Source organism: Geotrypetes seraphini, chromosome 1 (genome assembly GCF_902459505.1).
Source record: "Geotrypetes seraphini chromosome 1, aGeoSer1.1, whole genome shotgun sequence".
Lineage (NCBI taxonomy): Eukaryota > Metazoa > Chordata > Amphibia > Gymnophiona > Dermophiidae > Geotrypetes > Geotrypetes seraphini.
The window spans coordinates 49854359-49870535 of record NC_047084.1 but is presented as its reverse complement, the minus strand read 5'-3'; the positions used below and the strand labels follow the sequence as shown (position 1 = coordinate 49870535).

The 16177-nt window shown below is 41.2% G+C and overlaps 1 protein-coding gene across 1 annotated transcript in view; it reads right to left on the bottom strand.

Moving 5' to 3' along the window:
* Positions 1–15700, bottom strand: part of ANKRD55 (ankyrin repeat domain 55) — a 115693-nt gene extending 99993 nt beyond the window's left edge. The window contains exons 1-3 of the mRNA XM_033957663.1: positions 15556–15700; positions 9047–9169; positions 7427–7557 (exon numbers count right to left, since the gene is read on the bottom strand). Coding sequence (XP_033813554.1) covers positions 7427–7557; positions 9047–9169; positions 15556–15700 — 399 coding nt within the window. The remainder of the gene's footprint in view (positions 1–7426; positions 7558–9046; positions 9170–15555) is intronic.
* Positions 15701–16177: the final 477 nt, after the last annotated feature.

Here is a 16177-nt window from a genome sequence, read left to right as displayed (position 1 = left end):
AGCTTCCTAGGGCATGAAATTTCACTGTCCCCTCCGATATCCAGCGTACCGCCGTGTCCAACGTCAACGCGGGTTGCCCCGACAGAGAGTCCAGGGGCGGAAGTCACGGATCTGTACTTGAGTTTGGAGAAAGGAGTGCCCGTGGGAAGGACAGCTGAGCAACTGACTTTGGGAGCCCCAGCGAGTTCATCGCTGCTTCAGACTCCCCCGGTGATAACTCTAGAGACCATTTGGCAGGCCTTGCAGAGCCTCGACAGCAAGCTTACAGGATCAACATTAGAGGTACTTAATCTCTCAGAGAAAGTGGATAATTTATCTAAAATAATTCAACAAACTAAACATGACTCTGCTGAACAAATAACCTGTGTTAAATCTGAAGTTAAAGACTTAAAGGCAATAACATCAACGTTGGTTAAAGATAAGACATATGTGCATACTAAATTGGAACAATTTGAGAATTTTAATAGGAGACTAAATTTACGAATACTAAATTTTCCAAAATCACCGACATTAAATCCTCTTGACTATTTTAAAAAATATCTGATCGAAATTCTTAAAATTCCTCAACAATCTATTCCTCCTATAAATAAAATTCCTACTGCTATGACTAAGGCTGATGAAGGAGGAAATTTGGTGGTGGAAAAAAATTTGACTGCAATGTTAGAGGAATCCCTTTCTGATGTTAAGGAAAGGGGAACGCTCTTAGTCTCCTTGGTGTTTGAACAAGACCTAAACCTTATAATGAAACTTTACTTTCAGAATTTAAATCAAGAATTTTCAGGACAAAGAATTTGGATTTATCCTGATGTATCTAAGATAACACAGGACCGCAGAAAAGAATTCCTTTTTATGCGTGATGAGACTAAAAGTTTGGGGGCTTCCTTTCTTTTGGCATACCCTTGTAAATGTTTGATTTGATATTTGGGGATTAAGTACACTTTCTTTTTACCATCACAATTGAGAGACTTTCTAGACCTTAAAAAGATCTCTAAAGATAAGTAATGTATATGATCTGTTGGATTTATGATAAGTGGGGTTGTTTAACGTAGTCAGCTTTCTGATAAAAGTTTTTTGATTTTATTTCTCTCCATGGAATGTATTGGATCCCTCCTCCTTTTTTCTTGATTTTGAGGTCTAAGAAGGATGATAATTCAAATGCCGCATTTATAATTTTGTTCGTTATGTTGTTATTTCCTATCTGTATTTCTTTAACAAGTGTATTACTTGTGATAATTTTCAAATTAATAAAAAATAAAATAAAATAAAACTGGAGAAGTTTAAAATTGGAGAGAATATTTCTTCACTTAGGCCTGAATTCTGTAAATGGTGTCAGTAGGTGCCTAAGCTCAGTGAAAAATGTCATTTAAATGCCGGAATCGCACTTCCATATGTGCTTTATGGTGCCTAACATCACCGTGGACATGTTAAGAGGCATAAAGCGATTCACATTAAAGGTGAATGTGAATGCCTGAAATGTAGGCCTGAAAATCCCTGACCTACATATTTAGCACATACCTTTACTGGAGGCGCGATTCTTTAAACGGCACCATCACATGATTGGCGGCCGCTTTTAAGGCAGCTGCACAAGAAGACCATGTAGACCAGACCATCACCCGGCTCCAATCTTTAGAGGCCCAGTGCAAACTGCTCACTGTTTGATTGGAGGACCAGGAGAATCAGGAGTGCAGGAACAATCTACGGGTGTCCAAGTATTTTGTGTGGCCCCAGTCGAGGGTGATGCAGTGTTTTCCTCTGCTGCCCCAGGTGTTTACCGTTTTGCCGGCTCCCTCTTCTGTCTTGCTGCAGTGTTTGCACATTTGTGCAGCCCCAGAAACATTTCTTTCGGCCAATGCGGCCCAGTGAAGCCAAAAGGTTAGACACCCCTGATCTAAGTATTATTGGCCTCCCTGAAATAGTGAAAAATACTGAGCTATGGCCCCTGGTCGAACAGTGGCTGCTGGAGCATGGTCTTCTGAACCCTGTAGGTACCCGTGTGGTAGTGAATTGGATTCATAGGATCCAGAGGTCAGTGAATGAGTGACCTAAATACCGCCCTATCAGGGGTTCAAGGAAGGTTTGGATAGGTTCCTGGAGGATAAGGGGATTGAAGGGTACAGATAAAACTAGAGGTAGGTTATAGAAGTGGTCAGAAATCACTTCACAGGTCACAGACCTGATGGGCCGCCGCGGGAGCGGACCGCTGGGCGAGATGGACCTCTGGTCTGACCCAGTGGAGGCAACTTCTTATGTTCTTATAGCACGTTTTCTGAACGCTGTGAATAAAGACAAAATCTTGGTTCTATATTGCAAATCTAGAGCACTGGAATATGAGGGTACCAAACTTTTACTGTTTAACGACTACTCTCAAGCCTTTGCCACTAGCCTCAGGGCACTCACCCCATATTGTACTGAGTTGTGTAACAGAGATATATATTTTGTGGTTCTGTTCTCAGTGAGGGTGCGCATTCAGACTAAGAGTGGCTCGCAGCTGTGTGACTCTTTGGATCTCAAGTTCTAAATGGCAGGCCTGCAATGGGTCTCTCAAATGTAATGTAACCCGCTACAGAGTACTTTCTGTCCTTTATTGGTATGGAGGACATGTCTGGGTAAATCTGGACACTGGTAAGTCTGGTAACCCTACTCAGGGCTGTTTTGTGATTAGCCTGGGAGTTGCAGGGGCGTTTAGTGGCCTTGTGTAACCTGTATGCGCCAAATGTATACTCTCATTCATTTTTCTTGGTCTTATTGGCAAAGCTCTTGACATTTCCCAGTTACATTTCCCAGTATCTTGGCAGGAGGCTTCAACATGGTAATTCTAGCATAGACTGTAAGCCCACCCACCCGGTCCGAGTAGGGCATGACTGAATGGGGGTCAACTTCCTCATGAATGAATTGGATTTGATTGATGCGTGGAAGACATACCATCCTGGGGAAGTGGATTTCACGTTTCACTTCCGAGTCCACAATAGTTTGATTATTTATTGGTTCCGGTGGATGCAGTGGGGTAGGTTGTGCAGTCCTCTATCCTAGATGCAGTCTTTACCGATCATTCTGTGATTTTCATTCACCTGCACTAGATGTCTGACCGACCACATCGTATGTGGCAACTGAATCCCACTTTCTACCTAGATGGGGATTTTTGGACGTACTTAATGGAGGTGTGACAGGAATATATTACCTTTAATAGTGTTGAGAGGTGTCTAACATTACTTTTTGGGAAGCTGCTAAGGCCTTCTTGTGAGGAAAAAATTATCACTTATACCACCAGCAAACACAGGAGGCAGGAAGCTGAGCTCCTCTTGCTGACTTCACAATTACGAGCTTGCCGCCAAGCATTTTGCTCTGGGTCCACCACTGCCGAGACACATACTTATATGGATCTCCGTAAACAGATAGATGGCATCTTATCTTCTAGAGCCCTCTCCCATATTTATGTTTACAAATGCAAATTGCATTATTGGGGAAATAAAGTAGGAAAACCTTTGGTTAACATAGTTCGCCCAAGTGGGCAGATCTCTTGTATTATCAGGCTTCGAAGTGAGGGGGGTTTGTTCTCACACACAATAAACCCATTATGGACCAATTTGTACATTTCTACAAAGCTTTGTATAATACTGGTCCTTATGATACTTTTAATCGCAATGACTTTTTTGGGATATCGCACTTTCCCAGGTGACGCCAAAGGGATCTGAGATATTAAACACAGTGGCGTACCTAGCATATGTGACACCCAAGGCCCATCATTTTTTTGACACCCCCCATCTATATCAAAAATATGATTTTTAGTAACAATCCACATATCACACAGGAGTGTGTGGCGCAGTGGTTGAAGCTACAGCCTCAGCACCCTGGGGTTGTGGGTTCAAACCCCGCGCTGCTCCTTGTGATTCTGGGCAAGTCACTTAATCCTCCATAGCCCCAGGTACGTTAGATAGATTGTGAGCCCACCGGGACAGATAGAGAAAATGCTTGAGTACCTGATTGTAAAACCGCTTAGATAACCTTGATAGGCGGTATATAAAATCCTAATAAACAAATAAATAAACAAACAAACAAAAACAACAAGAGTATACCTAGGAAAAGGCAGCATCTTAAATACTGCAGTGAGTACTAGAACACCAACACATACATTGTAAAACTAAACAAGCCAGATCCAACACAGTCAATTGATCCTGTAGTCAATGCCAACTGAAAACTATGTCCTTTTCATACACACAGAACAGAGATACACCCTTGCCCAATATGGAATAATTACAAACTAAAAATAGAAATATGTAGACAAAAGTTAAACTGAACCGCCAAGAAACCAGACTCTGCATACAATGCAACACCACACCACCACAAAAACAGTGACACATAACCCCTAATACTATGCAAAATATAAAGACAGTAGATGTAAATTTGAAAAAACTGATACAGAACAATCACCACTTTACAAATTAACAAATAAAAAGAAAACAAATTATGAGAAATAAGAAAATACCATTTTATTGGACTAATCCATTTTCAATTAGCTTTCAGAGGCCAAATCTTTCTTCAGAACAATACAGTATACTGCTGTTATGGTATCCTGTCCTGAGGAAAGGGATTTAGTCCAAAAAATTGCCTTATTTCCATTTCCTATTTATAAACTTTTATCAATACAGTTACAACACTACTTGATTCTAAGTAAAGCAACAAAAAAATCTTTCTACCTTTTGTCGTTTCTGCTTTAATCATCTTCTCTTTGCTCTCTTCTTTCTATATAGCATTTGTCCTTTCTCCCTTCCATGCAACATCTGCCCTCTCTTTGCCCCTTCCGCCCAGCTTCTGCCCTCTCTCTCTCTACCCCTTCCATCTACTGCCCACATTATCTCTGCCCCTTCCATATACTGTCTACCCTCTCTCTCTTCCATATGGCATCTTCCCTCTTTCTTTGTCCTTTCAATAAACTGTACATCCGGGATCCCTTCTCTCCTTTGCACATGATTCATTTCAGCTTCACCCCCTCTTGATTTTTGTGTCTCCACCTCCTCCCCTATGCTTTGGCATCTCTCTCTTTCTCTTCTCCTTTCCTTCCTTCCCACTCCACACCATGGTGTGGCATCTCTATCTCCTTCCCTTCCCTCCCCCATGCCATGGCATCTCTTCCTTCCCCTCCATGGTCTGGTATCTCCTTTCCTTTTTTCCTTTCCCTCCCTCCCATGGACTTGGCATCTCTGATTCCTCTCCCTTGTCTTCCTTCTCCCTCCTTCCCTGTCTCAACCCAATTGGGTGCTGCTGCAGCAGCATTTGTCTCCACCCTTTCCCTGTGCAGCAGCAGGGGAGCCAGCCAGAAGCTGAACAATGCCAGAGTGAGCACCCGCGGACACCACTGTTTACTGCCTCTGCTGCTGGTTAAGGAAAGCAGCAGCGGCAGAAGAGGGAGGGTGGCCGGCTGTTCACCCCCTTGGGGCTTGCACCTGGGGCGGACTGCACCCCTGCTCCCCCTATGGTACACCACTGATTAAAAACCCCTATTAGGGTGGATAAAATTCAAGCAGCTATTGACTGACTTAAACTGGCTAAAGCCTCTGGACCTGAACATAAGAATAGCCTTACTGGGTCAGACCAATGGTCCATCAAACCCAGTAGCCAAAACCCAAGGAGTAGCAATATTTCATACTACCCATCAAGGGCAAGCAGTGCCGTCCCCCAAGTCAATAACATACTATAGACATTTCCTCTAGGAACTTTTCAAAACCTTTCTTAAAATCAGCTACGCTATCCGCTCTTACCACAACCTCTGGCAATGTGTTCCAGAGCTTAACTATTCTCTGAGTGAAAAAAAAAATGTCCTCCTATTGGTTTTAAAAGTATTTCCCTGCAGTTTCATTGAGTGTCCCCTAATCTTTGTAATTTTTGATGGAGTGAAAAATCGATCCACTTGTACCCGTTCTACTTCACTCAGGATTTTGTAGACTCCAATCATATCGCCCCTCAGCTGTCTCTTTTCCAACTTGAAGAGCCCTAACCGCTTTAGTCTTTCTTCATACGAGAAATTCATTCTTTCCATCCCCTTTATCATCTTGGTTGCTCTTCTTTGAACCTTTTCTAGCACCACTATATCTTTCTTGACATAAGGAGACCAGAATTGAACACACTATATGACACCTGCAAACCTGAAGATTATTGAAGTGGTGTACATTCAGCTACAGTAGGTATTTTTCAAGTCCTGGAGGGATCACATTTACAAATAAAGAGTTATAGTGGGGTTTAAACCCTTGACCCTTAGTTTATAGCAGTGGTCTCAAACTCAAACCCTTTGCAGGGCCACATTTTGGATTTGGAGGTACTTGGAGGGCCTATAAAAAAATAGTTAATGTCTTATGAAAGAAATGCCAATTTTGCATGAGGTAAAATTCTTTATAGTTTATAACTGTTTCCTATTGGCTAAGTCTTTATAATAATATTGTCATTTATAGCTTAAGAGGCATATGATCAAGAAACTGTTTTATTTTGCTTTTGTGATTATGATAAACATACCGAGGGCCTCAAAATAGTACTTGGCGGGCCGCAAGTTTGAGACCACTGGTTTATAGGCTTTTGAACTAACCATTAGGCTACTCCTCTGTGGTACAGGGATAGCTCTATGACTGTAGTTTTGAAAATGATGCCAGACAGGCACCCGTATCCCTGTTTATTTGTTATTCAAAAGTTGAATGTTTCACTTTGGAAAATGCACAGCCGTAACTGAAAGGGAAATCTAGACATTTTTCCTGTTCGATTATGGTTGTGAGCTGGATGGGTTTGTTTTTTTTTAACTTAGATAGCTTTTTGAAAATGCCCCTCCACATGATATTGTTGATGTGTTGCATGGCTGAAAAGTACATTCATAAACAAAGATGAAATAAAGAAGCAAGGGAAAGGGGTAAATGCTTGACAATACTGCAGCATATCAATATGTGTTGTACTTTTTATTTTATGACTGTTTTTTTTGTAAAACCACCTAATTATAGGCGGTTAAGAAATCTTTAAAATAAATACATATGTTCAAGCAAATATTTGAGTCGTTCTTGTGTTTCATATGTCAGCAGCTTGGTAAATGAAAATGCTCAAAATCATAATTTCTAAAGCCTAGCATAAGAAAACACGTGGAAAGAAAACCAAGATGCTGATTATACTGAAAGCTTTTCTCGCTCTCCAGTTTCTAAATACACTGAGCTTATTTTCAGTGCTTGATTTGGGCTTTTTATTTGTGGTACTTGATGTGTATCATAGCTCCTACTGAAGTAGATGAAGCCTAAGAAAAAAGCAGCTCAGACAAGGATCACATTATAATGAGAGCATCAAAAAGAAAGTACTTATCTTCTATCTGCAAAACAAATCTCTTCAGCTATTTGTTCCCTATTTTCTTAGTTTGGCTTTTTTTTTTCTCTCTCTCAATAGCTAATAGAAAGCTTTATACCAGATATGTTGCCAGAGATAAGCTGGTTCTTCCACATGCATCTTGAGTATTAATATTAGCTCCCATCTTCAGCAACAACTTCACTGTATCGACTTGACGCCCGGAAACAGCATGCATCAAAGGTGTACAGCCTTGAAAAAATATTTAGATATCTTTTAAAAATATTCAGTATTCAATATATGTAAGTAGTGATTTCTCTTATAAATATACAAAGCCTGTAAACTTATGAAATATTACTTAGTTTTACAGTACATAGCATGTAACATTTACTTTCTACACCATGGGGTCAATTCATAAACTTGTTAAAATTTTGCATGCATGTTACAGTGATTTAACTTGCACGATTAATGGTATAAGTATAATAAGCAATACCACATAGGCACATACTAATGGACAAAAAGATATCATTATCCATAAAGCATACACTAAAATTTGCAACTACATGGTAATACTTTTAAAATGAATAGGAGCAAATATTTTTTTCACTCAAAGAATATTTAAGCTCTAGAGCTCATTGCCAACGGATGTACAGCAGTTAGCATTTATCTGGGTTTAAAACAAGGTTTGGGCAAGTTCCTGGAGGAGAGGTCCATAGTCTGCTATTAAGATAGACATAGGGGAAGCCACTACTTGCCCTGGGATTGGTAGCATGGAATCTTACTACTGTTTGGAATTGTGACCTGGATTGACTGCAGCGGAAACAGGATATTGGGTTAGATGGAACATAGGTCTGACCCAGTATGACTATTTTTATGTTCTTAAATGTACTACGCATTCCACTGAAGATGTTAAACACTGAGGGCCAGATTCTGTAAATGGCACCTACATCTGCGGCGTCTAAAAAAAATGGATGCAGTTGCATGTCAGCTTAGGTGCCGTTAACAGAATCACAGCTAACTAACGACGCCTAAGAAAAAACTTGGATGCCTGCATTTTACTGGCCTACATTGCAGGCATCTATGTTCTTTAGTGAATTGTGCCAAACGGTGCCTAAGTCCTACTCCCCCCCTAACCACGACCACTTAGACATAAGGCATGACTCAGCATTCTGCTGAAGACGCGTTAATGGCACCTACACAGTAGATGCCTCCCAGCGCCTACTTTATAAACAAGTTTTTAATCAGTTTTTAAATGACGCAGTCAGTTACAATGCCAATTAAAACAATTAAGTTAGGCAGCAGTAGGGCACCTACCACTACATAACTTATGGCACTGTTATAGAATATGGCCCTGATTGCATATCATATAAAATCCAGTCTGGCCAGAGGAAGTTTACAGGAGAAAATGGAGGTGTTTTGGCTGCTTCAGCATGAAATTCTGCTAAAAGCATGGTAAAGAGATGGACAAAAGCAAATAAGGAGGAGAGAGAAGGGAAGGAGAGAAAAGAGGTGAGGGAGAGGCAGCAAAGGAGAGAAGACAACTCTGTATTTTCAGGTCCACTCATTTCCTTCTAGCTGAGCATCTTGTATTAAGTTGTTTTGGGCAAGACTTCAAGTGGAAGGAAATATGGAAAGTATAGATTGAGAAGGGAGGGCTTTCACTTCTATAATACTAACAGCTGTTATTTGCTACAGTTCCTATTAAATCATCTTTGATGTATATATATCATCATCCTTATACCTTCACTGTCACAATATTCTAATATTGAAGGATCTTCACGAATCACTTCTGTTAAGGTATTCACATCTCCATTTGCTGCTGCTTGATAAACCACAGTCAAATCAATTTCTTCTGCAGAATCACCTGCAGACAAACAAAAAACAATATCTAAGCAAAATAAGAAAGGATGAATTGTGATATAACACTGTTTTATTCCCTTTGAGATTATGTAAAAAAGCAGTTATGTGGCCATATAATGCCATGAAAAGGGTACCAAATGTAATTAGTCGGTGTTATCCCCTTTGTATATGTGGAGGTATGCTCTTACTTTTCATAGGAGAAACTATAGGAGTATTAGAGCCATATCTTCATCCGTGCACTGCACTAAATCCAGCAAATCTCATTTTCCCTCTGACCAGAAATTTTGTCTGGGATCTTTCATCTCCTATCATTACCTATACATTTGGAATCAGCCATCCAGTAGTGAAGGAGTAGCCTAATGTTTAGTGCAGTGTCCAGTGGCGTACCCAGGGCTGTGGTCCAGTGGCGTACCCAGGGCTGATCATTTTTTAACACCCTCTCCTCAATATGAAAAAATGATTTATAGTAATAATCCACAACAAGGATGTACCTAGGAAAAGGCAGCATCTTAAACATTGCAGTGAACACTAGAATATCAATATACGCACTATAAAACTAAGCAAGCCACATTAAGACAGATCAATCCTGCAGTCAGTGCTAACAGAAAACCATCCTCGCTTATATCAAGCTACACTGCCAAGCAGCATGAGCTTAAATGCTGAGCTGCTCATAGGAATACAAGGGTGTGCTGAAAGGTTCTCAGCCCAACCAATCAACTTCCTATATTTTGAGCATTATTTTGCCACTATAGCTGAAAAGAGTGTTATCTTATTCCGTTAAGTGAAAATTTGCAGAAACTAAATTCTATTTTTTGACATTTCTTGAACCATATCCATATCATTCTCTTCTTGTCTGGAGTGAGAATTTCTCAGCACCCCCTCATAGAATAGGTAGCTCAGCATTTAGCTCTTGTAACTCGGCAGCACTGCATGATAAAAGGGGATGTATTTTTCATAGACACATCCTTGTCCAGTATGGAATAAGTAATCACAAATTAAAAATAGACATATGTAGTCAAAATCGCCAAGAAGCCAAACTTTGCATACATGCAATACCACAGAAACAGAAACAGTGAAGCATGTTTCCTAATAGTGTGCAAAATCTAAATATAAAGATAGTAGATGAAAATTTGAAAAATAATTATCACTTTACAAATTATCAAATAGAAGTAAAACAAAAAATGGAAAATAAGATAACATCTTTTGATTGAACTAATATATTTTCAATTATCTTTCAAAGTCCAAAACCTCCTTCCTCAGGTCAGTACAGTATACTGCTGTTACAGTATCCTGCCCTGACCTGAGAGTTTTGGTCTTTGAAAGCAAGTACAAAATGTATTAAAAATTAGTTCAATAAAAAGAATATCTTATTTCCATTTCTAAAAGTATATCAACACAGCTACAATATTACTTTATCCTTAAAGCAAAAGAAAAATGTATTTTTTCTACCTTTGTGGTCTATGGTTTCTGCTTTACTCATCTTCTCTTAACTCTCTTCCATCCAGCATCTGCTCTCTCTCTCTTCTATCCACTGTCTTCCCTCTTTCTCTGCCCCTTCCATCTGCTGTTTGCCCTCTCTCCCTTCCTCTTTTCCCCAATTTGTCAGCTTTCTCCCTTTCCTCTCTCTCCCCAATCGGATGTGGCATTTCTTTTTTCTTCTCTCCTACCCCTTGCAATCTGATATCTTTCTCTCTCTCTCTTTCTCACGCTCCCTGCAGGCTGCAGCTTGCAATCTATGGGTCGTCAGTAGTGTCAGTCAGCTGAACACACTGCCTTCGGTGGCCCCAGAAGCTTTCCCTCTGCTTCAACTTTTTGCCCCTGCAGAGGCAGGATGCTACAGCAGAGGGAAAGCCTCTGGGCAGCCAAAGGCAACATCTTTAGCTCACTGACACTACTGGCAGTCCGAAGATTGCAGGCTGCAGGCCCTTGGTATGCTATTGCAGTGGTTTGAGAAGCTAGGGAACTGGATTTAATTCCCACTGTGGCACCTTATGACTCTGGGCAAGTCATTTAACCCTCTGTTGCCCCAGGTACAAAATAAGAACCTGTTTATAATATGTAAGCTGCTTTGATTGTAACCACAGAAAGGCGCTATATCAAATCCCATCCCCTTTTCCTGTTCAGGACTCTCCTGGATAACCACATTTGAAACATATTTATCTTTTAAATAATCTCTTTGCCCTAAGTCTATGCTTCACTAAATATCTTACCACTTAGCAGATGTATTTACTCAGTAATCTTTTCTTTAACTTTAAATCTAAGATCCATTTAAATGTAGCCTCACGCCCAATAATATGACTTGTATGGCAATTTATTTTCCCTCTGTGAATAGACTTCTGGTGAAGTTGTCCCTGAAGTGAGTGTTATAGCTGTAGGGGTAGGCAATCTTGGTCCTCAAAGGCCACAACCCAACTGGGGTTTGAAGATTTCCACAATGAATGTGTATAAGATTTTTTTGCATAAAATGGAAGTAGTACTTGCAAATCAGTCTTGTGCAAATTTATTGTGGAAATCTTGAAAATCTGACTGAGTTTTGACCCTCAAAGACTGTGGTTGCCCACCCCTGGTAATAGCAGTGCACCTAATCCTCTCTATTTGTGAGTCAATGAGCATACCTAGTTAAAGAAATAAGAATTTTATTATTTTACCAACCAGAGTGGCAGTAGCACAGCTGCATAGGTAGAGGGTAATTTTATAACAAGTTACCTAGGTTGGTGGACCAAGTAAGTGCCTATTAAAAGGCAAGTGGAGCCCCATTTTAGAGAGAACATATTTGTGAAGACACATGTAGGTATGGACATGGAGCTTGGGAACACTATTTTACAAAAGGAGTGGTGAATATGGATGCCAATCTAAAATATGTCATTTCTGCCTCCAAGAACAACATGGAAACAACCACTTAGAGCAGTGCAAATGTCATGATAATGCAGGCATATCCATATCTGTAGTACCATGACAGCAACATGTATAAGGTGTTCAAAGTTTGGCTTACTTGTGGATTCCAGGATAGCTGTGCCATACATGTGTAAAATAGCTGGGAATATGTATGGTCACTTCCATGTACAAGTCAGTGGTGTACCAAGGGGGGAGGGGCAGGAGAGCAGCCTGCCCCGGGTGCACACTCTAAGGGGGTGCACAGCTGTCATACCAAGTCTGGAATCTCCTGCTCTGCTCTGCTGCTTTCCTGAACCAGCTGCAGTGGTAGTAAACTTTAAATTCAGTCATCGCAGGACTTTCTTGCATCTCCCTGTGGCTGCTGGTCCATCCCCTCCAACATCACTTCCTTGTTCCAGAGCAGAGCCAGGAGCCATGGGGAGGTGCAGGAAAGTCTTGCGATGGCTGCATTTAAATTTACAGCCGCTGTTGCTTGTTCGAAAGCATACAGCAGGATATTGGATGGCATTGGAGTTGAGGGAGAGAGAAGGGAGCAGGAGACTGGTATGGAAGGGTGGTAGAGGGAGAGAAAGTGGGCAGATGCTGTAGGAATTGGTATGCAAGGAGAGGGAAAGAGAGACAGAAGGGGGGAAGAATACTAGATGGAATTGGGTAGGAAGGGGACAGATGCTGATGAAAGTGGAGTGAAGGGAGAGAGAAGGGACAGATGCTGATGGAAGAGGGGTGGATAGAGAGAGAGAAAGGGTAGACATTGGATATTAGTGGGGAGAGGGGGAGCCTATGCTGGATGGAAGTGGGGATGGGAGAGAGAGGGGAGCAGATGCTGGATGGAAGTGGGGAGGAGAGAGAGAAAGAGGGGAGCAGATGCAGGAAGGAAGTGGGGAGGAGAGAAAGATGGGAGCAGACACTGGATGGAATTGGACAGAGGAAATATTGGATGGAAGGGGTAGAGAAAGAGAACACATGATGGAAGGAGTGGATAAATAAAAAAGGCACATACTGGATGGGGGAATAGGATAGAGTTAGTGAAATACTGGAGGGATGAGGGAAAGAGGTGGCATGCTATAGGTAGACACAGTGAAAAGGGAAATTGAGGACTGGATAGTAAGAATTTAGTCTAGACAGATGCATAAAATAAATTGAGAAGGAAGACGAGGGAAGAAAAAGAAAGAAGGGAGAGGATAGAGTGAAATGCCAGACGATGGGAGTGGGGTGTGGATAGGGAAGAAAAGGAAAGAGTGAAATGCCAGACCATGGGGATATGGGAGAGGGTAGGGATGGAGATGAGATGAGATGAGAGAGATGCCAGACCATTAGAGGAGGGGAGGGAAGGGAAGAAGATGGATGCCAGACCAATGGGGGTGAAGGAACAGATAGAAGGGAGAGGCAGACAGTTTCTGGAAGGGGCATAGAAGGAAAGAAGATACCATATAGAACAGGCAGAGAGAGGGCAGGCAGTGAATGGAAGGAAGAGGGTGATGAGAAGATGAGGAAAGCAGAAACTAGAGAAGGCAAAGGCAGAACTCTGTGAGTGTCAGGAGCAGTGCTTTCAGCGCACTGACCTGTGCTAAAAACCGCTATCGCAGTTTTGTAAAAGGGAGGGAAAGGTAGAAAAATGCTTTTATTTTGAATTTTGTGATTGGAATATGTCAGTGATGAAAATTTACATCTGTTGTTTTAATATTTTGGACTGTTGAGGAAGAAATGCATTTCTTTCTATTTCTCTTGTAGTATACTGTGTGCAGAGTCTGGCATATTAGGGTTTCATTTGTGTACAATAGTACTTTTAGCTTGTGGATTTGTATTTGAAAAGATTTTTTATTTTTCTGTTTTCTGCATGTGCGACTGAGGCCAGGTGGGGATGGCAGTCCAGAAAATTTGATTGGTGTTGTTGCCCCAAGTAGGAAGATATTTGTCTGCTCTCCTTCAGTTTTTTTGGACTTGAAACGGCCCCAACTATAAAATTAATAAAGACCACTGGGCTAGATCATAGGTTTCAAGTTTATTAAAAATTTGTTGTACACGCAATGTCAAGTACTTCAATGCGTATAACAGTTTAAAAATAGGGGGAAAAAAATAAAACAATTTTATTACAAATAAACATAAGGTATAAACGTACAAATTTAATTACCTTTTTTGAATCAGAGCCCACTTTTTCAGTGAATGATTTGATAGCGCCCCCCTTGGGTAAACTATATTGTACATACTTCCCTTTAGCATTTGCTTCCCTCTCTCTCCCCTTCTCATTTCCCTTCAATGTCTGTTACGCTTCCCCCCTCTCCCTCCACTTCTCTTCAGCACCACTCAACCTCTTCCCTTCATCGGACCACCTTCCTCTCTTTCCCTCACCTTTGCGGGCACTCTTTATAGTTTTCTCTTTCTGAGGTGTCTGGATGAAGCAATGTTTTCACCAAGTCCTGCGCGACTGCTCTAAAGCTTCCCCTCTGACGCACTTCGTGTTTCCGCCTGGGTGGCTTGCATCAGAGAAGCTTTGGGGCAGTGCAGCCATCAGTGGCCATTGGATTCGCCAATTGCTCAAGGGGGCGGTGGCTGGTCCTCAATGCCCCCTCAATATGACTTGGACACAAAATTCCCTCATTAGTCTTCTCAGCACCCCCGTTGGGATTTACTTGGCTAGATTCTCAATAAAATGCATAAAAATCCAACAGGCTTCTGTCGTGGCTGTTATAGTAGCGATTTTAAAAAAGCAAGTTATTCTCCTAAAAACGCTCATGCAAATGCAAACACTCAACACTCTTGCAAATGTTGGCGGAGGGTGGCGAAGACTCGCTAAATTTGCATGTGCCCATCGCTGGTGATAGTGATGGGCACATGCACAGAATAAATGCAAATAAAAATATCAACAACTGGAGAGTTGCCCAATCTCTCCTGCCAAAAAACAACACAGCGCCGCTAACCAACACACCCCTCGGCAGCAGGAGAGATGTCCAATCTCTTCTGATTCCACACTGCAATATATGTCATGCAGAATGTTTATTTGATTTGATTCAATTCACTCTTTAACATATAGCGCAACCACCCTCCAATTTGATCTACTCTATCCTTGCGACATAATTTGCACCCAAGTAATACAGTGTCCCATTGATTGTCCTCCTTCCACCTTAGTGAAGTCTTCCATACCAATAAGTTGTATTATGATTGCTGTAAGACAGCTGGTAAACTGTGAATTGAACTTAAAATGCTGAATCATTGTTACTATTCACAGTTTTTGCTGGCAAGTAGAACATGTTATTACACAGCTACAAAGCTGTGAACATTAAGCTGATTTAATCAAGGGAAAACCTCAGTCACTGGACGTACTATCGTAGAATAATTTTGTATGTAGCCTCACAATTCTAAGAATAATTTGAAGGCTTTCATATCAGCACGTCTGTCCCAAGTGGCAACTGGTGCAATCTTGTCTGGATCAGTAGCAATACCTCTTTCAGTGTGACACATGTCCCACATACTTCACTTGAGGCAGGCAGAACTGACATATGTCTGACAGCTTGAGCCCTTGTGCCTCCAGCTTGTCAAGGGTCTTCATCAGTCTCACCTCGTGCTCTTCTAGTGTCCTTCCAAACACAATGAAGTCACCTAGGTAAACCAACACTTCCTTGAGATTGATGTCTCCAGCCATCCTCTCCATGAGTCTTTGGAAGGTACTCAGAGTTCCTATGATTGTTTATTGAAAGCTTCTATACCACTACTAATGACTGGAAAGTCAATTCAGAGCGGTTTACATGAGTTTCTGTAATGGTGTTACAATACAGAGTTAGCGTTTTCTGAGATGATCCCTTGGGGCATCCATTTGAATTGGTAAAACTCCAGTGGGCAGATGAAATTGTCTTCTCTTTATCACTCTCCTACATAGTTATCTGGTAGTACCCACTGCTCAAGTCTAAAACTGAGAACCACTTGCTACCTGTCAGACAGTCCAACGCATCATTTATTCATGGTAATGTGTGCCTAGGTCTGGTTCTTTTGTTCAATGTTTGGTAGTCTATATACATGAGTATAGACCAATTCTACTTCCTAACCACCACTACAGGTGAGGCATATGGACTTCAGGACTCTTTGATGATTCCAGCTTCCAATATTTATTTATTTCTCCCAG